The following is a 25,696-nucleotide window of genomic DNA, read 5'->3' on the forward strand; positions in this document are numbered from 1 at the left end:
TCAGTTTCTTAATTTATGTTGATGCCTCTGTCAGGGACTTCCGATTTCATTACTGCAGCTAATGATTCCGGACAGTCCTTTTTGATCAAAATTAGTCACTACAGAATTAACTCAAGAAGTGAGTGACATATCATTTCCGTAAGAAATTGTACCGTTATTGATGGCTTAGATAGTGGAAATTGTTGTTGTTACAGAGAAAATGCATAACTAAATTTTGTTCTTACAAATAGAAACAGGTTAAATTTAATCATGCAAAACGAAAAACCAACAGAAACCCAAAACTAACCCAAATTGCTTTTTTAAAAAGGAAATATTTTCTACGAAAGCAGAACCTAAAGTCAACAATTTCGAATCTTGAAATGAATATGCGGGATATATACCTTATTAAAAACAATAAGTGAATGTAGGTATCATTGACAAAAGGATCATTTTACTGTTACGTTGCTTATGGTAGGTGGACAGCTGGGCAATTTATGAACATCCCTGGTTTGTCTGGTTATTGTATTTACAATAGAATGTGACACTGTGTATTTACAGTAGCTGTTTTTGAACTAAAGAGTACAATTTCCTTCTCTTAAAAATTAACTCTTTCAATAGATAACGCGTAGTAGCCATAATTTATATTATCCCACACACGGCCGGACAGAAATATTTCGTCTATACCGCGCGCCTTTCGATTTTTTTCCACCTTTCGCTTTTTGTCGCGTAAAGGAAAACCGTGGGAAAATCATGTTAAAGCTAAGACTTAATTTCTTTATTGCTTAGGCATTTTTCACAATTTCAATCGGACAGATAAAGTTAATTAGTTTTGTTATTCAGCTCAATTTGGAAAGTTGGTCAATTTAGGAGTCACTGCATGAATACCACAGCGATTTGAGATTCTTTTTTTTCCTCGCATGTGTATAAGGTTTTCGAGTAGATCAGATTCGAAAGAGAAAAATATTCAAATGATATTGATATTATTTCAGTTCAGTGAACGCGAAAAATGTTAATTTTTTTGTGTTCCTCTTTCGTTATTTTTGCCTGTGTGTTTACGGTAATTTCGATTATTCCCTCAAGTTCCTAAGACTCCTTGCTCCAACATTTGTTAATATTTTACATTACATCAATCGTTTGGTCATTTGGACAATTCTTCGTCCTACCACTTAGAGCTGCCATATCTATGGGTTTACTGTGCAAAAGTCAGTGGGTTCTAGGCCAATCAATGGGCGCCTAGTATCTCAGTTATCTTACACTTTGTTCACAATATCACCAAAGTATGTTTAAAGTAAACGTGTTTGTGAGTAAACGTGTAGATCCTTAGCATGCATAGTTGCTCGTTTCCACACACGTGCCAGTCAGGGTTTTATAATTTGTGTAGTTTAACCGCACTCACATCAATTCTTTAAACATGTTTGCAATTGGATAATGGGTTTATGATTTGCGCAATTCACCGCCTGATGAGAAAACTTAAAAATATGGGACGCAAAAAAAAAAAATTTACAGTGAAGCATGTTCAAAATGTGACCAAACTGAACATTTTCCGGTCTAGTGTTAACGTAGCATTATTAAAAAGCAGCAAATAAAAAACCCACGCGACAAACATCCCATTTATTTTTAACCTTTTATTTCTTGACCGTGATAATTGTTACATAAATTTACTTCATTGCTTTAATCATCTTCATGTTAGTTTATGGCGAACTTTCCTCCGAGTTAAAGTTGATGGCAAAACTTAAAAATGATTATCTATGAGAAGATCATCAAAAGTTACATGCCAAACCTCAGAGCCTCAAAGGTTGTTTACCAGTTCAATATCAGATTAGTCAGCCCCCAATCCCCCCACTACGAGGGCCCCACAAATACCACCATTTATCGTCCCCAGCTTTCTACTTTGGATCTTTCTGAGGTATTTGACAGTACAGTATCTACTACAAGAAAGTTATTTATTAAGAATATGTTGGAACCATGTCTTTGAGAACTACTGATATTTTTGTTCGCCAGAAAAAACCCTTCAGTAAAGTGCCATCATAATGGGGTCAATATTTTCCTTTTATTTATGTAACATATCACAACAATTATATGTACAACGAAAACGGTATCTCAGTTTAACAATGCAAAAGTTATGCTTAACATATACTCGGGTCTCTGGATAACTAAGTAATTTGTCGTAAAGAGATTTGAGGAAAAACTCTTTTAAGTGTCAAAAAATTAATTTAAACAGACTTTTCGGGCAGAGCCCTTCTTCAGTGTAATGTTAAAAATGCCAATGTTAAAACGCGAGTTGCGCCATATACTCGGGTCTCTGGATAACTAAGTAATCTGTCGTAAAGAGATTTGAGGAAAAACTCTTTTAAGTGTCAAAAAATTAATTTAAACAGACGTTTCGGGCAGAGCCCTTCTTCTTTGTAATGTTCAAAATGCCAATGTTAAAACGCGAGTTGCGCCATACAGAAAACAAACGGCTAGCGCGCGCAATGCGAGCGAGCGAGAAATTCACACAGTCGATTAATTATTAATGTTGAAATGAAATATACGGCGCATGTTGTTGAAATGCGCAGGATCAGTCAAATAAAACTGAAATTAATGTTCAGTCCGCTCGGTCTGAGATAACCGAGCTCGAAAATCAGTCGCATTTCCTGCTGTTTCCGGCGCGTGTTGCCGCCACTGCACTGTTTCAGGCCACAAACCGCTATGTCGTCGAGTGAGTGGGAGGCTGAGTTGAAATGTTCAGCCACCGGGAAGCCAGGAGAGTGGTTGCGGATACTTCGCAAGTGCTCACTGAAACGTTCCCGGAGGCGCCTCCCAGTCTCACGGATGTATAGGACCGAACAACGGCGACAAACGATGCAATAGACAACATTTTCAGACTGACAGGTGAAGCGATCACGGATGGTATAGACGTTCTTGGGGCCCTGTACATTAGTTTGGGGTGTTGTGTACTTGCACGTCTGGCATCGAGGACGTCGGCAGGGATAAGTTCCGGCGACTGTGTGCGTGTATCCAGAGGAGTGCACGAGAGCATCCCTGAGGTTTTTGTCCCTTCGATACGACACAAGGGGGAACTCGGTGAAAATCCTGCGTGTCTCAGGATCAGTGGACAAGATGTCGAAGTTGTCCAGCAGGATGCGTTTTGTGCCGGTGTTGAAGGGGTTGTACGTTAACACGAGCGGCACTCTATTCTCTACGTTGTCGTTCCGGTGTGATGGTGGTGTTGGTTGTCTCGGTTGTTGGTTGTCTCGGTGGACAGTTGATACCCTGTGTAGGTCGTTGTCGACTGAGGCCTCGGGGTAACCACGCGCCAGGAAGAAGGTCTTCAATTCCGAGGTTCTGGCTACAAAATCATCATTATCAGAACAGATTCGGCGAAGTCGAAGAAACTGGCTGTATGGAATTGCCTTTTTACAATGATCCGGATGGAGTGACGTATGATGGAGGTAATTGTATGTATCTGTCTCCTTGTAGTGCACGGACGTCTGTAGGGTGTTGTTTTTAATTGCCAGCTTGATGTCGAGAAATGGTAATTACAGTTCACTGATGTTGGATGCGAACTGCAGGGCTGGGTGATAGTTGGAGACGTAATTGATAAATTCCTCCAGATCAAGGCGACTGCACTGTGCAGCTCCGACTACATCGTCAATGTAGCGTTTGTGAAGTTGGGGTACAAAGCCGGTGTAGTTGGAGCGGATCTGTTCTTCAATGTAACCGACAAACAGGCACGCATAGTTGGAACCCATTTTACTTCCCATTGCCACCCCTCCTATCTGGCGATAGTGTTGATCGTTAAATGAAAATACATTGAGATTCAGTACAAGCTCCGCCAGGCGCTTGAGACGTCGGAACGGAATCGTTATCAAGCCGGCCGACAAGGGGGGCGCAGTGGTTGTCTGGAAACAAGATCTCTACATCCAGGAAGCCAGCCGCCAGATTCCCTAGCTAGGTAGAACCACTTTGAGTGTTTCTCCATTTGGGAGAACAATTTGCTTTACTTCAATTAGGTTATCTTAAGGAGAATCCAAAGGTTCATGAACTAAGGGAGTGTTCATTATTATGTTGTGGGGGGTTGGGAATGGGGCTCAATCTCAGGAAGGGCAGAAAAGTTTTAGGTGTGTCTTGGGGGGGGGGGGGGGGGGGGTGTCCATAGGAGTTTCAAGGGTCATGATTTTCTTTTTAATTTGTGTGGTCCCAAATGTTATAATGGCCATTTATTCTAAACATTCTATTCAAAAACCACCAAACAGTCTTTTTATATCAAGCTTAATGGTTTGATTTGCACATTATAGATTTTGTTTTCCTTGGTGGTTCAAGCAAGCTGTTGGCCAAGTACATCTGGAAATTTGTGTACTCAATACTCGTGAGCTAGCAAACAAAATACCTAGCTTGATAAACAAAAACACAAATTAACTAAAAAAAATCACATAAGTGCTACTATTAAAGAAAAGAGTTCTTTAAAAAATAGCTGAACCAATCAGGACCCGAATGGGCCAAACATTCATTAAAGTTCATTGCCACGAAATAAAACTGAACATAGATTTTCATCCAAACTTTGCCTACTTGTTTATTACCTTAAGGGGACTTAAATGTTGAAATAAAAAAGTGGGGTCCCCATATTCGTTTAGGAGCACGAGGACCTTGTATATACCATATAATTCCTTTTTAATTCCCTTGCGAGTACTGGAAAAGTACACGTTTTCAGTGATAATTTTATTTTTCAAACCCCTGATATGAATTGGACTGTTTTCGTTTTACAGAAAAAACTTGATCGCTACACTCAAAATATATATGAGAAAAAATTGATAGGTCACCATACTCGTTTAGGAGAAAAAGACGATCTATTTTTTCCGCGGACTAAGCCGCATAGAAAAAGCCGCCGTTTTGTTCATGTGTGCGCGCGCTAATTACGCGTAAAATTCTGCGTAGAAAGGATGCGCAATGCAATACAGGGCAATGACCTTATTAAAGCATTGTTTTATTAAAGAAACTTTTTATAACAGTGAAAAACCAAATGCATGTGTTACCAAAGTTTGATTTTTCTACAATTCCAAAATTTATTTTATTATTTTATTTTATAATAAGGGCACCAAATTTATTTATAAGTCCATTTGTCCATTTATTAAATCTTTTAATGAAAACTTGCAATTGTTTGTTGGAACGCCTAATTGTACTTCTTTTGAGGTCATGGTATATGAGGTCATATACCAATCTCCACGAATATGGTAGGTGTATACGTCAGTGAGAACAGCCAGGGATCTCAAATATTGCAATTCTTTTGGTCTTTAACTAAACAACGATTTTATTCTATTTGCGCTTGTTGGATATTAGATAGTTATAGCAAACTTGGCAATTTGTGCCTCATTGGCTATCTACCATGTCATATCCAACGCATACTCATGAAATAATTGTTAAGTATAATTATTTTCTTTGAAATTTTAATACCGCCATTTATACTGAATTTTTTACAATAAATGGTTTGCTTATAATAAAGGATTGGGAAGGGGAGTCATACAACTTTTGATGTTGTCCGAGGGGCAATTATAAAGATCTAAATAAGAAATGTCCCCCCCCCCCCCCCCCCTCCCGAAAAGAAAAGAAAATTTAATGAACAGTCCCTAAAGCATCTGGTCTCGAACCCAAAAATTAACCCATGGGTTCACTTGGTTCAGTCTTACTATTGGTACAATTTGGTATTTTCCTTTGTTCTGGTGTATGGTAATATATGATTATAACTACATTGTATAAAACAATGGAAAATACAAAATGTATCAAGGGTAAAATTGAACCACAACATATTCATTTCAAATGGCTGCTGCTTGTAATGCAAATTCTCTTGTAAGGCACTGATTGGAGAAGATAATTATTTTTGAATTATGATCATGTTTTTCCAACTTTAGAACATGTCCCAACTGAAAGAATTCATATCCTTTAATTGGTCGTTGAGAAGTGGAGGTTCATTTTCCTTAGAAATGTTGGACTATAAACTTCAAGATCTTATCGTATGACACATTTGGAACATCTGTAAGTTCATGTTTGCACACGACTGAAACAAATTCAAATATGTTAATGGTTTGGCGGGTGTTTTTGCACAGTTCAAGGCGAACTTTCTTCTTCACTACGATCACTACTCAGTCTGAGTCGAGCAGTTAACAGTTCAACTTCACATAATCATTTTAAAAGCAGTTGTTAATGAAGATTAGAATAAGACTAAAAATAAATATTTGACTGGGATTCATGGAATTTAGGCTTCATACCTGTGAACAAGCACTGCATCTTTCTCAGTTTTTTTATCCAACGTCGAAACAACGAACAGTTGCATTCTTCGGGCCATTTTGGAAGGTTCGCTCTCGGTATATCGCCTTCCGTTAAAGAAATTCTCGCGTTCGCGTCCTTCTCCGACAGAATCCTCCGCCATATTGAAAATAATTGTCCTTCCAACATGGGCCCGCGTTCCAACTGACCCGTGGTCAACTTAAATACCACGTGATTTTTAAATTGAGCCCGCTCGATTACCGAGCATATGAGCTCAATCTGGTAAGTATCGGGTTTATAAGTGCTTTTTCGAGTCATTTTCCACTGCAGAAACCCCCAGACTTGCATCATTAAGCTTGAATGGTGGGCAGAGGCAAACGTCTGAAAGAAACCAGAGGTGAGAGATGATTTCACGACGATTGGAACGCCAAAACTAATCGTACGGAGATGGCGATTCAAGAGTGAAATTGTCTCTCTGGCCGTTCTGTAGTTGGATTCCGAATCCTGCCAAGGCCTTTTGGACGACTTTTAACTTCTAGAAAAGGCAATCGCTGCCATATTTTGCCGACAGGATTGGATGGCTCGACACTTATAAAAAATATTAGAAGAGAGGCAGGTAGGTTTGCATGCCGCCGGCAAGGTTCGCGATCTATACTTATATCTTTCATTACTGCGAGACTCTTACTTGTGGTACTAATATATGTATATCGATTTCTATTCTAATTGTTCCGATTTTCGCGCGCATGCGTATAGCTCACTCTATTCTAACAACATATAGCTGAAAATATCTGCTGTTATCTTTGTTCCGAATTTAAACTAATAACTTTAGGAAATTAATAGAGGCAGGTAGCTTTAGGATTCAGAATTATTTTTTTTTTCATTAAAAAATGGAGGCAAAGATGTGTGTTTTTTGTTGTTGTCCTATGAAGTAGAAAACGCGTGAATTTTCGGATTTCGGATCAACATGAAAATCCAACGATACATGGCGGTTGAAATTATCGTAGAGTTTTCTGGCGAAAGTGAACTAAAAATTTGGAACGCTTCACGAATTTGCGTGTCATCCTTGCGCTGAACGTTTCCCAATGTTAGAGCTATGTTAGAACAATTTTAGAGCAATTTTAGAACATTATGAGCCAATCAAATGACTGTATTGACCAATTTTAGAACAGGGCCGTCCAATCACAGAGCTCAAATTTGATCTAAGAAATGAGCAAGCAAAATGGCGGAACAAGATGGCGGACGATGCGAGGATAAACTTGTGGCTTAAAATGCCGGTGAAGTGTGGCTATTCGCAGGTATAATGTTGTTTTGTAAAGATTTAGGCTTCAGAAAGGTAAGAATTTTAACAGAAGCGGGTAGGTAAATACATTTTGTAGCTATAATGTTTAAATATGTAGTGTGGCGATCGATGCTCAACATAAGTTTATAAGCTCAAGTTAAGCTTAAGTAAAACGAGAAAGCAACACAGCTCGATTTCAGTCCTGTCGATCTTCGATGTCGATAATTTTTACAGACTTCATAGATATCTTGAAGTCTCACTTACGCAAATTGACGATCGTGCAACCTCATTTAGTACTGAATCGCTTACTTCTCATTCTTCTTTTAATACAAAATTGTTTTGGTTTGTATTTACAACGTTTGCCTGTATTTCGACAACAGGCAGACAGGATAGCTGACATGGGCCTCCACTCCTCAGGCGAAAGAAAAGTAAAAATTTTTTGTAGATATGTATTATCGTGAGGAATTGTATAGTGAGCCACAACTGGTGAGGTATTCACATAAAATGTAATTAGTCAACTGAGGTCAAGTAGGCAAAAGAGAATATTTGGAAATTCAAAATATTGCTTATTACAATAATGTAATAATACTATCTTTATACTGCAATCAGTGTTGAATTTCGACAGTAGTCAAAATATTATCCAAGCTCTCAATGATAACAAATGTTAAGGTGGTTACCAATATATAATTTTATATGTACCGGTATTAAAATTTTCCTTTAGTTTGAGAGGGAGGCTAAGCAACAGGTATTGCAAGCTGGGGGTGACCCTAATGACACTGAGCGGGTCCCGAGTATGAGCTCACTGCAGTTTGGAAGATACCGGCTCAAGAGCTTCCTCTGGTTGCTTCAGAACAACATAGACTGGACAGCAATGGTGTCATGGCTGACCATACCAAAATGCGGGAAAAATGCAGCGATCACAGGATCCAAGTGGGACAATAAGGAAGCACTTTATTGGTGAATTAATTTATGAATTTTATTATTAATAAGGGTTTTTCTGTACATCTAAAAGGGCAAGTTATAGTAAACTAATTTGATGCCCTTAAATGAAATGCTAGTACAGTATTTAACTATTACAAGTACCGGTATATATGACTTTCGGTAATTTTTACTTTCATTTTAAAAGAAATTGCTCTTCCTAAGGCCATTATCACAACAAAGGTGCCCAGCATTATCATGATAAAGCTGGTTAAGCAAAATGCTGTACAGAAGGAATCCCAAATCTGGGAATTGGGAAATAATTACCAACCCACAAATGTGGCTATAATAACAATCTGCCATGCACTCCACAAAGGCACAGCAATCCACCCGATACCTACCTTTCATGTAGCTTTGCAGAGAGTTTGGGACCTTGATCTTAGATACAATGCAGAATGCAGGGCAAAGCAAGATGAAAAGAAAGTTACGGACCGTAGCCACCTTTATGTACAATAACATATATATATCCACCATGCCCTCTCATTATAAATTACAGTACTAGTAATCTATACAAATATTTTATCTGAATCTGTTGTGAGGTTTTTTTTTTTTTAATTTTGGAACCACCATTGTTTTATTATTACAATTTAAATGATTAATTATAATTAAATGATTAATTATAATTAATCACAAGGTTCTCATGTGTGATTTATAATGCTTTTAAAATTTTATGTGTATGTAGAGGTATCAATAATTACCAAAATATTATTCTATTTGTGTCACAGGCATATTGGTACCTGACACAAGCAGGCTTATACAAGACTTTGGGACGAGTGCTGGTCATTGACAGTTGGTACTTTGTATGTGTATAGAGTACCAGGAATGTACCGGTAAGTTTTGCGGGATGGTCAGTCATTCAGCTCAACTCAGTCAGTTATTTAGAAAAAAAAGATTTAAAAAATAGAACTGCCAAAAACAATCAACAAGGCAAACAACCATTAAATTTGAGGAACTATTTTTAAAGGGTGTAACGTGATGTTATGGATCAAATCCTGTTGGTTGGCCACACCCTTGCCTGTTTTTATATTTTTTGGCATAGTAATTTATTTTTGTCCGACTGTTATTGTGTTGTTATTGTTCTAGTATTACCTATTTCATGTTGTTTATGATTGCTTGTTATTTTAAATACACTTTTCTATTACTTTTATTTACTTTTTCATAGTTTTTAAAACTTATTTATTAATTTATTATTATTTTTTATTTTATTTTTTTTTATTTTTCGCTGGCGGGAAGATTGCGTGCCATTTTTTGCGCAGGGGCCATGCTAATCTTCTCTGTATCGTTCCAATTTTAGTATATGTGCTGCCGTTAAGCGAGCACGTCTATAGCAAGGTTCGCGATCTATACTTATATCTTTCATTACTGCGAGACTCTTACTTGTGGTACTAATATATGTATATCGATTTCTATTCTAATTGTTCCGATTTTCGCGCGCATGCGTATAGCTCACTCTATTCTAACAACATATAGCTGAAAATATCTGCTGTTATCTTTGTTCCGAATTTAAACTAATAACTTTAGGAAATTAATAGAGGCAGGTAGCTTTAGGATTCAGAATTATTTTTTTTTTCATTAAAAAATGGAGGCAAAGATGTGTGTTTTTTGTTGTTGTCCTATGAAGTAGAAAACGCGTGAATTTTCGGATTTCGGATCAACATGAAAATCCAACGATACATGGCGGTTGAAATTATCGTAGAGTTTTCTGGCGAAAGTGAACTAAAAATTTGGAACGCTTCACGAATTTGCGTGTCATCCTTGCGCTGAACGTTTCCCAATGTTAGAGCTATGTTAGAACAATTTTAGAGCAATTTTAGAACACTATGAGCCAATCAAATGACTGTATTGCCCAATTTTAGAACACGGCCGTCCAATCACAGAGCTCAAATTTGATCTAAGATTGAGCAAACAAAATGGCGGAACAAGATGGCGGACGATGCGAGGATAAAGCTGTGGTTGAAAAAGCGGATGAAAAAGCCAATTTAATGTGGCTATTCGTAGGTACAATGTTGTTATGTAAAGATTTAGGCTTCAGAGAGGTAAGAATTTTACCACAAGCGGGTAAGTACATACATTTTGTTGTTATAAATGTTAAATATGCTGTGTGTCGATCGATGCTCTACATAAGCTGAAATATTTGAGTACAACTGTAAAATGAAAGAAACACAGCTCGATTTCAGTCGTTCGGTGCCCACAAATTTTACTGACTTCATCGATAACCTTGAAGACCTTTCTCACTTACGCAAAATGGCTATGGTGTACCCTTATTTAGTAATTGTGGAATTTGCTTATTTCGACTTGTTTGCAGAAGTTGTTATTTTAAGTTGCGAAACATTTACAAAAACCTGTTTCACGTAATCAATCTAGATATTCTTAAGAGCATAACACTACAGCCGTAAATAAATCGAACTGTAAAACCGGTATAAGTAGGAGCATTTACTGCTTCCATTAGCTCATTCAACCCAGATTGCATTTAGTGAAGTTTTAAGTACACAAGTGTTGTTGCATAGCATTTTACAACAGTTATCATGCCTCCAAAGCGGCCTGTATTTCGCTATCACAATAAGCAGACAGGAGAGCTAACATTTGCCTGCACTCCTCGGGCAAGGGAAGTGGCTGAATTAGTAAAGAAACAGAAAGGGGAAGGAGTTTTTGTGTCCAAACTTTCCAAAGAAGAGGTATGTTAATCATTGTTTACAAGTAGAGTAGAGACTTGGTGGGTGAGGTATTATATTGAAGACTTCTGAAGTGATTAACAACTGATGAGGTTTTTCAGATGTGTGTTAGTAGTAGCTATAATATAATAATTTAGAAAATACTGCTTTTTGCAATTGCATGTACATTGAAATAATATTTGTGAACTGTAGTCAGTCATAATGTTGTCCAAGCTCCCAGTCATTACACGTGTACTTGAACAATGTGTAAATATCTCTACATGAATTGAATTCTCCCTTTAGGTGGAGAAAGAGGCTAAGCAACGTGTTGTGCAGGCTGGAGGTGACCCTAATGACACCGAGTCAGTCCTGAGTATGAGCTCACTACAGTTTGGAAGGTACCGGGGTAAGAGCTTTCTTTGGTTGCTACAGCATGACATTGGCTGGACAACAATGGTGATGGCTGACCACATCAAACTGCGGCAAAAATCCAACCGCTCACAGGATCCCCAGTGGGACAATAAGGAAGCCCTTCATAGGTAAGTTATGAATAGATAATATTATGCACAAACTGAAATATAATGTTTCACTGGTGAAATGAAATCACTCTATTTAAAGGTATTCTTCTATAAGAAATGTTTTTTTTAATGTTTTTATAGGTATGTAAACATTTTCCCAGAATTGAAGAAAACTATTGAGAATAGATTAGCCAGGGACAGGGCTAAAGCAAGTGCTGTTGGCTCTGGTGATTCTGAAGGAGGAGCTCTTGTGGGGTTCGGGAATTATGGCACTATGACGAGAGCAGCGCTGTTCCATTCAGTGGCAGAGGAACACAGAAACTATGTCAAAGAAATTCTCTGTCACCCAGTGACACACCCTGGTGGTCAGTTGGATCAATTGAAGAAGTACCTGTTGCGAATGCAAGAGAAGGTGACAGCAGATGATCAGGCCTTGGCTCAGGCTTTAGAGGAGATGGAGCAGACAGCCACAGGTAGATGCTATATAATTGATAATTTATGAGTTTGAGCATTGACTTGACTGATAAGTTAGTTTCTGGTTGTTTTGCATATTGATTAACTATCTTTTTATTCATTCATTATTTTAAGGTTCCCAACCTAACACCACTAGAGGTCAGCTTTCTGACACCACTGGTCAAGTTACTACTGCAAGTGCCCAACAAGAGGTATGGAAAAGTTTTAATTATTTGTAGGTTTGAGAAAACTGAAGGATATAGAAATATATAGTTATTTAATGTGACCTTTGGTAATATTTACATGTATTTGTTTAGGAAATTGCCCTTCCTAAGGTATGGCAAGAGTCTCTGCCTCAATCACAGCAAGGCTGGCTGAACAAAATGCTGTACCGGAGGAATCCCAAAACTGGAAAGTGGGAAATTATCACCAACCCACAAATGTGGTACCATCCGCCATGCACTCCACAAAGGCACAGCAACCCACCAGCCTCTCCCGATGCTTACTTTCAATTGCCCTTCTTCCTCTGGGCACCACAGAGAGTTTGGGGCCTTGACCTTCGGTGCAATGAAGAATGTAGGGCAAAACAGGATGGAAAGAAGGTTACGGTGTGTTGACTTTACATTATTCTTTGATATTGTTATGAAACCACCAATTATTACTTTAATAATTATTACTGCACTTATCATTTAAGCCCATAACATATATGAGATCTTTAATAACAAAGGTCTCATGTGTATTACATTGGTTTTAAAGCATTATTTTGATGTGCACAACAGTGTATATGCTATCAACTGAATATAAATATTAAATACCAAGTGAATACAATTAATAAATTATTATTATCTTGTTTGTGTCACAGGTATACCTGACTCAAGCCGGTTTATATAGGACAATACGACGCGTGCTGGATGTAGATAGCTGGTACTACATGGGTACAGAGTACCTAGAGTGCAAGTTTTGTAAACGGAAGTTTGCTGGATGGTCCACTCATGTACTCAGTCAGCTTGACATGGGTCGTCGAAGTTACTTTCCTGCCTTACTCACCTACAGGTGAATACATGTAGTAAATTCATTGTGATCAATTCATTATTAACTAGACATTTACTGCACCACAGAGTAACTGGTTGAAAGTGATTCGCATCATTTCATTTATTGATTTTACTTCCTCTTAATCCCTTATTTTTCAGGTACTCTTGTGATTTACGCGTAGTGAGGCTACTCCGAGAGAGGACACTGGGAAACTCATCCACTAAAGTCCAAAAGCAGGTCATGGAGCAGCATAGCGAGAACTACCTACAGAGGGTGCTGCGGTTCTTACAAGCCAGGGAGCCTTTTTACATACAGGCTAAAAGGGGTTTGTTAACTGTTGCAGCTCCTGACAAAGAAGTTCCCCCTATGCAACCAGTTCCCAAAGCACCTTGGTTTCTTTCTGTGTATGTACGCGATGTCATGTCACGGCTTGAAGAAACAAAGGCAAAGTTGACATCTACCTTTGGATCAGTACTGAAACTTGATTCAACAAAAAAGGTATGAAAATATGCATTATAATTATGTCTAGCTGAAGTGAATTCAGTTGTAATTTAAATTTTTATTTTTTTAATTAATTATTTTTTGTATTTTAGCTGTACTTATGGTTATACATCTTTTGTTTCATTTGTAGGTGACAAAGAAACTAGCAGGAAAAGCTGCTGGTACAGCATCTTGGGTCACCAACGTTGGTAATGAGTATGGACAAGTTCTCGTGTCTGTAGTCACAGACTCAGAAGGCGACGGCCTTGGTGACATGATAGCTGGCCTTATGAAAAGGTACAAAGATGCCGAAGTACCACCACCCAAAGTCCTGTACGTAGATCGTGACTGCTGTTCCTACAAACTGAAGAACAAGTTCAACGACTGGGGTGAAATGGCCATTCGTCTGGACATATGGCATTTCATGCGACGCTTTGCCGCTGGTTGTGTCTCTGAGTCCCATGCCCTGTATCCTACATTCATGTCTCGCCTGTCTGGCTGTATTTTTGAGTGGGATGCTGAGGACCTTCAGAGGTTATATGCAGCGAAAGAATCTGAACTCACTGCTAAAGGTGTTTGGAGTGTACGGAAGGAGGATATTTTGCTGCACATTAACAAGAAGGAACTTGCTTTACATTGTAAGCGTCGCACACGGGGTATAGCCAAGACAACACAGCTTATCAAAGAATTGATAGATGCTTTTTCATCAGACAAAGGGAAGGATACAATGGGCATACCTCTTTTGAACATTGATACGATGCAGCAAATTTGGAAGGAGCAGCAACATCATATTGCATGCATACAGGACCCTGACGGTACCGGAGTCCAGTTGTACACAAAGACTGGAACACTTAAGAAGGGTGGTCATGAGCTCCCTGTCTACCGATCTGCTAGAGGATCAACATCGTTGGAGTCCTTTCATAACCACATCGACCGCTTCATTCCAGGTGATGATCAGAAACAAATGTATCACTTGCGTGTTTGGCTATGATGCTATTTACACTTCGTAATATTGATAAAATTAATATTGATAAAATTATTATTAACTTAACAGATATTATTAATTTGTTAATTTCTCACAGGCACTACAGCCAATGATATGCACTACCAAGCGTATCTACTCGAGGGTGTTGTACGGTGGAATGAAGATAGGGCAGCGGCTGCAACGGATGATGGAGTAGCGACCAGATCTTATAGTAGTGCCCTTCGCCATGAGGTCAACAGGCTGAGCATCATGCAGTATGGCAATGACTTGGTGAGCTATCAGGATCCTGGAAAGTACACAGGTAATAATAATAATAATAATAATAATAATAATAATAATAATAATAATAATAATAATAAATGATAATGATAATAAAAATAATAATAACAATTTATTATGTTTCCTCCTCTATAGGTGAGAAGTTTGGTGTGGAGTATCTATACAGCCAGACGGGTAAACAATGGAACTCAAATCTCAACCTTGATCCTGACGAGCCTGATGAGCTTACTGAGGACATCAGTGAAGACCCACTAGAGGATGAGGGATTTGAGGAGCTCCTCTCCATTGATGATGACCCAACTGTGTCAGTACCTTCGCCAATCAGAGATGTCCCCCAGGAAGACAGTTCCACCAAAGATCCATCATCACCTGTGCCCATTGGTAAGAACAATCTTAGAATACTTAACATATGTATTTGTATAGTTAGCAATGGAACCCACTGTTTTCTTTTTTATTTATTTATGGTTGGTTCTATTTATATTTTTCCGATTTCTCAGAAGACCCTGATGTAGAACACATAACAGGATCAGAGAGTGAAGCAGGATCAGAAAGTGAAGCTTCTGCAACACCTGATGTGAGTTGTGAATATGAGCATTTCATTCATTTAAATTTCAAAAAAAAAATTGCTAGGAAAAATTTCAATAATTGTAAAATAAAATAAGCAGTTTTCAATGTTTTCCTCTTAATAATAGATTCAAAGAGTGTAATATATTTTTTAATCTCTTAATTAGGAAGCAATTGGTCCCAGAGGGATGTTAGGCTGGGAACAAATCCAGGACCTTGCAAATGCACTGTTTGCTTTGCGGGATTCCAAAGTTTTAACAGAGTCTTGTGTAGACAAACTGATTGAGCTGTGGAATAAACTTCCTTCTGCATTCAAAGAGGCCAAAGTGTTGTATCCACCACGTTACAGGGATAACACTAAACACACTGGCCGCTTTATGCAGAAGAAGCCTGCTAATGGTTCTGTGCATACACAAACCATCACACCAGGAACAGTTAGCTTGAGAAGGTAACAATCATATTCGATTAAAAAAATGACATTTTTTTTTTAAATTTTAACCTGACAAAGGTTGATTATATTGATATGAGTACCTGCAGTTTTTTATGAGTTTACGTCTCATATCCAAATTGTTCTTGCAGAGCAATGGTGGGAAGTAATTCTGGTCCTGCTACATCTGTGAATGCAAGCCCCTTGGTAGAGGCCCTGTGTACAAAGCTAGAGACAGTTTGTCATTCACCTAAGAGGCATAAGGGACAAGTAACAGTCTCAAGGTGGAGAGTGCTGTTGGACAAGTACCACCACATCAGGAGTCTGGTCACCCTCCATGAAAGGCTCATGGCCAAAACAAACATCCAACTCTATGAGCTCAACCAAACCACACTTCTCAAATGGTAAATAATATTAAAGTTTTAAAAAAAAGTCTACAAATATAAAAAAGCATTTTAAGAAATAAGTAGTGTGTACTTGGCAATGCTTTCATTCTAAGTCATTGTTTTCCTTGTTTTTGCTTAAGGTGGGAAAACAGACAAAGGCAGATTGAGACAACAGTTCTCACACAGGCCCTTCCCCAACCTGCCGCAATGGAAGCTGATGAGCCCCTCCCTCCTGCCAGGACACTGCTACCAACATCAACGCAGACCTCTCAAGGACCTCACCAGTTTGGTCTTCCAGTAAATATGCCCAGTCAGCGGCAAAACCGCCAAACAGCATCCATCCCAGCTACCGCGCCATCTGCTGCTATACCACAACAAGCTGCCACACCCTCGGCTACTGTACCACAACAAACAGCCACACTATCAGCTACTGCAGTACAACCACAAGCGCCTGTTTACAACAGCCCTTTGCCGATACCCGTCCCTAGATCAACAACCTACTACAGGCAGAAAAGGGCTGCAGAAACACAATCCTCTCAGAATGAAGAGAAAAGAACAAGAAAATATGACAGAAAAACAGCCTTTAATGTTTGTAAGCATTGTCACATGCCAAAAACAAAGTCATTTGGACACAGCCGGCACATAGGAGACCTTGGCCTGGAGACCTATTGTCCAGCTGTTGAGGGCAGGCAGTATCCAAATGCAGAGGCATGGCTAAAGGCAAGAAGAGAAGCAAACCCCAAAAAGAAAAAAAAAGGCAAATAGCTTCAGGACAGTGATTGTTAAAAAAAAACTATTAAGAAAAATAAGATACCAAAAGAAAACAAAGAGAGAAGGAACTGCCAAAAAAAGAGATGGACATGGCAAACAACCATTATTATTTTGAGGTACATGTACCATTTTTTAAGGGTGTAACGTGATGTTATGGATCAAATCCTGGTGGTTGGCCACACCCTTGCCTGACTTTCTTTTTTGGCAAAGTACTTCAATTTGTTTAAACTTGTTTTGATAAATTGTTAATCTAGACTTTTATTTTTCAATGTACGGTATATCATTCAGATCATTTGAGTGCTTTTCCATCATTTTCTTGCATTTTTTCATTTTTTCCTTTATTTTTCTTTTCTTTTCTTTTATTTTTTTTTATTTTTTTTATTTTTTCGCCGGCGGGAAGATTGCGTGCCATTTTTTGCGCAGGGGCCATGCTAATCTTCTCTGTATCGTTCCAATTTTAGTATATGTGCTGCCGTTAAGCGAGCACGTCTATAGCAAGGTTCGCGATCTATACTTATATCTTTCATTACTGCGAGACTCTTACTTGTGGTACTAATATATGTATATCGATTTCTATTCTAATTGTTCCGATTTTCGCGCGCATGCGTATAGCTCACTCTATTCTAACAACATATAGCTGAAAATATCTGCTGTTATCTTTGTTCCGAATTTAAACTAATAACTTTAGGAAATTAATAGAGGCAGGTAGCTTTAGGATTCAGAATTATTTTTTTTTTCATTAAAAAATGGAGGCAAAGATGTGTGTTTTTTGTTGTTGTCCTATGAAGTAGAAAACGCGTGAATTTTCGGATTTCGGATCAACATGAAAATCCAACGATACATGGCGGTTGAAATTATCGTAGAGTTTTCTGGCGAAAGTGAACTAAAAATTTGGAACGCTTCACGAATTTGCGTGTCATCCTTGCGCTGCGGACAGGCTGATCTTTTCTGTTGAGTGAACCAATGGGAGCCTTTCGTTGTGCCAAGATTTGACCAATGGGAGCCTTTCGTTGTGCCAAGATTTACCAGAGTGATAAGTCAGCTGTTTCAAGCGGGATTTTCAAGCAACGTCCGACTAGCGCCATCTTTGATTGAAATCTTCGAGTGACTCTTAGGTATATATTCGACAGATTTGCAGGCCGGTTTTAGATGATTTGTTTAGAAGGGTTTCAGACAGTTCAGTGGAGACAAAAGGTTTAAAGATCGAGATTCAGGTAAGGTTTTTATTTGCATACTCGTGAGTTCATCGAAGCGGTAAATGTCGGCGATGCGTATTTCCGCGCAGTTGTAAACATAGAGTATAGTAAAGGATATCCGCAGTTTAAAGCCGTGAAATTTAACGATCTCACTTTATATCATGCCTAGCTACATAAACTTTTCTATTTTGCATTTAAAGATAGCTATGTCTTAGCGAAAGGTCAAAATATTGCCTTAACATACGCATAAATATCAATGACACAGGTGCGAAAACTTTTTGTTGGCGGTTTGTTTCGGACAATATTCTTATTATTCTGATCTCTTTTTGCCGGCTACTTCAACAGGAAAACTCTAAACTAGAATATTAAAACAAGATAACAAGATCTATTTTGTTGTTCCTTTCTGGTTTCCTTATATACGTTTTGGGCTATATTTGAACAGATTTGAAGGTATGAGACCTAAATTTCGTCGTCTCCCCAACTAGTTCTCAAAGTTTCCAAATTTCCAAATCTCAAGCGTCACGATTTCCAAATCTTATCGCGTGTGTCGAAGCGAGAATTATTTTCCAAAGCCTTTCTATAAAGAAATTATCCGATAAAAATGGTAAGATACAACGCTTTTATACATATCGAAGCCATTTCTACCTCTAGAGACGTGAAATCAATTTTTCAAAGCGATCGCTAGCGAGCGAGCGGAGTTTATTTACGTCTGTTCGTCACGGTCCACGTGCAGTCTTAAAACTTTTATATTACGAATAATATCAGTTCGTCGCGGTTCACTTGTAAAATTATTCATAATTTAGTTTTTCAATAACAATACCTGTTGTTAAACCACGCTTTGTTTGTCTGGCCGGTGACAACAAACACGAATTTGCGTGTCATCTGTGTTGGGTGAGCCAATCAAATCCTTTCGTTGTTGCAATTTTACCAAGAATTGACCAATGGGAGCCTTTCATTGTGCCAAGATTCACGAGTGTGATTTTTTGGGCGTCACGTCGCAGTAATGGCGGACAACATGTCGACAAGACAGAAGTTTGCCGCTTCGGCGGCTTTGTGCTGCTCAATTGTATTCATTTTAAAGAATTCTCGCCCGATTCCTTTAGCAGAATACAACAAGTAAGTTGTGTTAAGTAGTTTAGGTGTAATTACAGTTCGTTTACGCCGTAAATTGATCGTTCGCGAGCTCCATAAAACATCACACACCAGCATTCTAAATCGGTCGGAAAATTAGAACTAGTAATAATAATAATAATAATAAAAGCTTTTATTTATACACGATAAATGTTTTGCAGCATAGCTGATGTGGTCGTGTTTACAAATTACTATTGAAGCTAACTAAACCCTTAAATAACAAATAAAGACTACAAACTAAGCATTCCAAACAAACGAAAATACACAGCCTCTAAATCCCTAATACTTTCAAAGCACCCTTGAAACTTGCCAACGATTCTTTAAGGCGGGCCTCGTTATTCAAAGAATTCCATAATGTGGCCCCTTCATAAGTAATCGACTTTTTGAGAAAGTCAGTCTTTGGTCTTGGTACTGACAAGCAATTTTTCCTTCTAAGATTGTAATTAGTCTTCTGCTCCGTCCACAAGTGTTGTAATTGGACCGGAGCACCTCCAGATACACATTTGAAGACAAAACAAAGTACCCTGCGGATGTACATTTGCCTCAATGGTATCCACTTTGCTTGACGCAGTACGTCTTCTGAAGGGGTGAACCAGTCTAAGCCGAAAATTATCTTGGCGGCACGCACATGGATTTTTTCTAAGTCACTAAAAAGTGTTGAGCCACACGACCCCCAGACTATCATACCGTACATTACAGACGGTAAAATTACTTTAAAATAAAAGTCTACTCTCGCAGGAATTGGCAAAAAATACAATGATCTCAAAAGGTTCAGTTTCTGGGTGAAACGTTTACACAGTTCTTTGACATGAATGTTCCATTTGAGTGCACTGTCTATTTGGATACCTAGACACCTTGCTGAAGTAACTTGCCTGATGTTATTTTCCCCAAGCTTAATGCTTTTTTTTTTTGGTTGTTTAAATTATTCATCCTTGATTCCTGAAAAGTATACAGAGTTAATTTTTCTTCTTAGGTGTGGATCATATTGATTAAGTTTGTTGACGCCGAAAATCAGTTGGAAAAAATGGTTGTTGGTTCAGGTTGGATTTATCGATTTGTGTTCGCGCCGTTTCTTCGATTATTTCACGTGGGCGCTGCTGCACGGAGGTTGTCTGTTGTCGATCCGTGCTGTTTATAAGACAGTTCGCTAAAAATATCACTAGATCTTCGCCCAAGTTCCTTTGTTATGTCTTATTATTGTTTTGCTTTGTGACTAAGTCGTGTAGTGACTGTAAAATATCGGTTTTATTTACGCTTGAGTGAAGCACGTGCGATCACCGAGCCTCGACATTCATTACCGGTATTGTCTTTGGCGATTTGTATTTTACAATTGTCCAATTGAGTTCATTCAATTCATCAGTTAGTGAAACTCTATACAACAGTTATATTGCAATTAGGAATGTCTGTCGCCCTGCAAAAGGCATGATTTAGGGCCTCTTCACATGAGCCCGGTTTACAAGCTGTCTCAGTTACCAGGACGGATTTTGACCTCTGTTCATATGGAAAATTTTAGCCCGGTTGACGTGGATAAAATTCAAGAAACGAAGGCAAAATGGCGACACATAAAGTTGCATCTTTCGCGACTATCGTAGCTTTATTGACCTATGTAACTTTATTAATAAAGCTAATTCGCATATTTCTGAAGTGGAAATAGATACAAGGCAAAATTAAACCATTTGGACCGCCTAATTACGAAAGGGAAGCTATTTTCTCAAAAAAAGTTGCGTCCCGGCGACCGGGCTGGAGCGTTCATATGGGAAAATATTCTTCCCGGTTGTCGAGATCTCGGTTGCAGAAACCGAGATATCCGTAACCGGGCTGGCCCACCTTCTCATATGAACACATCCAAAATTTTACAAGAAAATAGGAGTGAGCCGAGATCTCGGTAACTGGGCCAGCCCGGTCAACCGGGATCATATGAAGAGGCCCTTAGAAAGTCACTAAAGTGGCATTTTCTATGGGATGCTATTTTATGCTATTTTCACCAGCCAACTGCTTCGCCAATTGCTTTCCAGCAGTACCACCAAGGTAATTGTGGGCAGATTATAATCATAAAATTGTATAGAATAGTGTATAATTTTAAGTAAAATAACAGCCACCTCATTGATAATTAATGTAATAATTTGCTTTTCACAGGTCTCATGGTTACACCAGGTTGGAAACAGAGTCTCCCAAAGGCTGATCATGCTTGGATATCTTATAAGAAAACACCAGCACTGGCATACCTGAACTGGACACAACCAGGTATAATAAAAAGCTAAATACAACTGACACTAACTTATTTTGCACCTGGCTGGGTTTCCTTTGTACAAATTATTTAGGGGAATATGGGCTCAGACGTACTGGACTGACAAAATTTGTTTGGCTCTACCAAAAATCTCGACAAATTTTGTTACTACCAAATTTTGAGTTTGGTAATCGTGGACACACTTCAAAACACCAAATTATTTGATATCCTCAAAGTGTCAATCACGTTAAAACCTTATATATATATATATATATTTTTTAAACATTTTTAAAGCGCCTAGAGGAGGCCTGGTTAGGGCCTATAAAAATATTTTTTTTTTTTTTTTTTTTTTACACCTTTTTACTTTCAGTTCACTGAAAAGAGTTGTACATGTATTTTGGCACTTATTTTTCAGTTCCTCTTTTCCCACTTTCATCGTGTATTGAATGCTTGAAGTCATGGCTGGCCGCGTTTTCACTTTGATCGCGCAGCAGCAGTACTTGAACTTGGGCGGTTTGAAAATATTGTGCTAATTCATGAGTACTTGCATCCTGGAGGTGCAATGGAAAAAAAATCTGTGAGCCATAGTAGTTGTATGGAATTGATAGTCGTTGAAACATTGCCATCTTTAATGTTTACTACTCAATTGCAGTGCAAAAAAATAAATTGAGGATCAAGATCAAATGTACTTGTTTGATGATTTCTTTTAGATTAAAGGCATGTTAATTGAAAAATCTGTCAGTTTTGATGCTTGACAAAAAATTTAATTTGTCTTGCTACAAGGCAGGATGATGACGCCTTTGAATTTTGGTAAGGCTTTACAAAATTTGGTCGATCTAAAAATCACCGGGCGCACTTGTCTCTCGGAACTGGTAATGATTAATTTTTTTTTGCAAAATAAACAAAAATTTGCCCAATGCATCAGGGCCCTATGTCTAAAGTTGTTGGCGGCTTTTATTGTAACAGAGGAGTGCAGGGCTGAAACAATAGATAATTGCAGTAGCAAAACAATGTGATACATGTACCGTAAAGTTCCGTGTATAAGCCGCACCCGCAGATAAGCCGCACCCCCGATTTGTCGTATGATTCTGCACTGATAAGCCGCACCATGAGTTTAACAACTCAAATGCTGGAAAAAAGTTTTTTTGAAAGTAAATCAAAGAAAATCCAAAGTCGAGTCAAAAATCCAAAGTTGAGTCTTATGCAGGAAGTCTAAATCATCGAACCTAAACTCAATGAACATTGAAACATTGTACTTCAGTCTTACCCACAATTTGAGCTCTTTAATATAATAAAACCAACTTTGACATATTATGGGTCATCTTTTCTGGCATTTGTTGACAGGTATTTCTTCATTCAACACAGTTTTTCCATAGATTTTTGTGTCACAACAACAAGAACTTGTGGTTGCTGAACGTTTGTAGCTTAGTAACCAGGCATTTGATGGGATGCGAAATATGGGACTAGGGCGAGAACGCAAAGCAAAACAAGATGGCGATGGACGCGTTCGGGTTTCATGGCTATCATATCAACAAATTTAAGACATTTGGGAGCCATCTACTGGACATAAACGGTGCAGTTAGACAAATTTTACATCAAAGTGCAAAATGAGAAAGAAACAATTGGCCATCTTACTCGACGTGAATACTCAGGGCTTGAGACTTACTTTTTTGCTAACTAGCCAAGTGGCTAGTGACAGCTTTGACTTCACTAGCCAAAACTGATTTTCTACTAGCCACAATTTTTCCGCATAGTTCTCCTTTTAAGGGGGGGGGGGGGGGGTGAAAAAATGTGCGATAATGTTGAAACCTTAAACCGTAAAATGTTCCTTAATCTTCACGTGTTTTTTCCCTTAAAAAAATTGGGCTTTGACGAGTTTGTTCTTCACTATAAAAATTGTACATGTAAATGCGTTTTTGTCAACTAGAATTTTGTTTTAAGCTTCACATTCTATAATGTCAACAGTCTACTTGTTAGTTATATTCTCTGAAAGACGATTTTAATAAATGCGGTTTCTTGCCACTAATGCCTGATTTTTTCACTAGCCATTTTTACATAATTTTCCTTAAATTAGCATCAGTTCAGGAAAATTTAGGACACCTTTTCTGAATGTTACCGCAGATAAACCCACCCCCGCTTTCAAGCGAAAATGTTTGGAAAAAAGGTGCGGCTTATCTGCGGGTTTCTACGGTAACTAATGCTATTATAAAATTTGTTTCATTCAGTCCAATGAGGCTGGGAGAGAGTTAAAAAAAAAACAACAAATAAATTATTTTCTGTTGTTTTGTATGTTTCATCACAGGAGAGCTCATAGGTGTAGAGTATTTGTATGGTCAGACTGGGAAAGTCTTACAGGACAGTGAAGACCAGCAAGAAGAAGAACAAACACCTGAAGAAGCAGATGAAGATGATGATGATGAAGGATTTCATGTAAGTATACTAACCTCCAACAGATATATAATGAATTAGAAATACTTTTTCTTATTAATATTTAAAATTATTTTGTAAACACAGGATGCAACAGCTGAACTTGATGACCCAACAGTGGCTTACACTGGTGATGAGCCTGTACCTGAGATCATCTCTAATCTTGCCTAGGACCCTGCTGGAGACTCTGTTGGCCCAAGCAACATTCCTGGCTATGATAAAGTGGTTGCCCTGGCTGATTTCCTTGTCAGTTGGAAGGATTCAGATTCACTCAATCAGCATCAAGTGTCAACAATCACCAAACTCTGGAAAGACCTGAGTGAGTATGAAAAATGAACTTTGATACTGTTTTTAAAAATCTTTCTTGCTGCTTTGAGGAGGCACAGTGGCCTAATGGTTAGCGCGCTTGACTGCGAGTCGAACGGCCCGGGTGGGACTGGCATCCCATCCAGGGGGGAGTAGCAATACTCTCAGTTGCTTAATGGAAACCAGGGTAAGCTCCGGCTGTATGGGCCACCTGGCTCGGACACAGAATTATCTTTTAACATTTTAACAACTACCGTGTACTGGTACATGTATTTACTTAAATATTAAATCTTATTCCCCTCTCACTTTTGAAATGAAATTACAGGGTACAAAGGAATTCAATTTTCCAGCTTGCCCCAGCCCCATAACTTCTTTATGAAAAAGCACCCTGGGGAGGTGCTTGTAAGTTAAATGCATTTTGTGTAGTACAGTGACATTCCAAAACTAAACCCCGGGCTTAATTGAAAGGCTCCCAACAAAAACGTCCCCTGGACTTTCTTGCTAAATCGAACGTTATCAAAACAACTCCAAATTGTGCATGCAGGTTTGTTTACGTGTGCTTAACACTGTCCTTTCTTTCATTTCACTGGTCTTTGTTTCGTTTTTGAAAAATTACACATGCAAAAAGACAAGGTTTTTGCTCGCGCGGCTTCTTTTGTCTTTTCTTTTACAAACGATAAACAAAGGAAACCTTTCGTTTCTCAAAACGATGAAAAAAGCTTAACCCTAAAACCCAAGGGTTAGGGTTAGGGTCTGACGCGAGGGTTTCATTTCAAATTTAGGGTTAAAAAGCTAAACCCAAGTTTAAGGGTTAGGGTCTGACGCTAGGGTTTCATTTCAAATTTAGGGTTAAAAAGCTAAACCCAAGTTTAAGGGTTAAACATCAAGCTTCTGTATTATTTACCAAAACAAACAGCAAAGAGCTTTCTAAACTTATTTGACAAAGCTACTCTAATTGACAATTGCATCACTAGAAAATTAAATTAAATCTTTTTGCAGGACGAATCCTCACCAAGAAAAAAAAACCCGTTATTTACTTGTCCCTCAGGGGTACATGTATGTGATATATTCACCTGGTACCAGGTGAATAATCCCCTTACATAATCCTTACATACTGTACAGTAGATAGCCAGTCTGAAGTTTTTGTTTTTTACTACCTAGAATTGACAGGATATGGTGGTACCTACCTCAGCCTGTCCTTATATGTACACAGACTCCCAGACAGATACTTTGCACAACCATTACTCTTGTGGATGCCAATAAAGCTGTGACATGATACACGCAAGCTGCACTGTCCCCACTCTGGAGCCCTGAGCTCTCAAAACGTTCGTCAGGTTCTGGACACTGATGGCTATTACTACCTGGCAGCAGAATACCTTGAGAG

General features: G+C 38.5%; 1 protein-coding gene, 1 long non-coding RNA gene, 3 other non-coding genes and 1 pseudogene across 5 annotated transcripts in view; 2 read left to right on the forward strand and 4 right to left on the reverse strand.

Moving 5' to 3' along the window:
• LOC144652962 (uncharacterized) overlaps positions 1-25,696 on the forward strand; it is a 124,928-nt gene that overhangs the window by 49,219 nt on the left and 50,013 nt on the right. The window lies entirely within an intron of this gene.
• On the reverse strand, positions 2,544-6,385 carry LOC144654072 (uncharacterized; annotated as a pseudogene).
• Positions 9,690-9,799, reverse strand: LOC144655762 (U6 spliceosomal RNA). Its single transcript, XR_013571214.1, has one exon. It is a non-coding gene; the product is annotated as a U6 spliceosomal RNA (small nuclear RNA).
• LOC144655760 (U6 spliceosomal RNA) lies at positions 17,402-17,512 on the reverse strand. Its single transcript, XR_013571213.1, has one exon. It is a non-coding gene; the product is annotated as a U6 spliceosomal RNA (small nuclear RNA).
• LOC144655763 (U6 spliceosomal RNA) lies at positions 17,911-17,983 on the reverse strand. The gene has a single exon (XR_013571215.1). It is a non-coding gene; the product is annotated as a U6 spliceosomal RNA (small nuclear RNA).
• On the forward strand, positions 19,156-24,559 carry LOC144652958 (uncharacterized). Its single transcript, XM_078512856.1, has 5 exons — positions 19,156-19,337; positions 20,326-20,459; positions 21,489-21,596; positions 23,882-24,009; positions 24,094-24,559. The coding sequence occupies exons 3-5, from the start codon at positions 21,494-21,496 to the stop codon at positions 24,175-24,177; spliced, it is 315 nt and encodes a 104-aa protein (XP_078368982.1). The 5' UTR covers positions 19,156-19,337; positions 20,326-20,459; positions 21,489-21,493; the 3' UTR covers positions 24,178-24,559.

The sequence above is a fragment of the Oculina patagonica genome, chromosome 5 (genome assembly GCF_052425735.1).
Source record: "Oculina patagonica isolate OP01 chromosome 5, crgOcupat, whole genome shotgun sequence".
In the NCBI taxonomy this organism is placed as follows: domain Eukaryota; kingdom Metazoa; phylum Cnidaria; class Anthozoa; order Scleractinia; family Oculinidae; genus Oculina; species Oculina patagonica.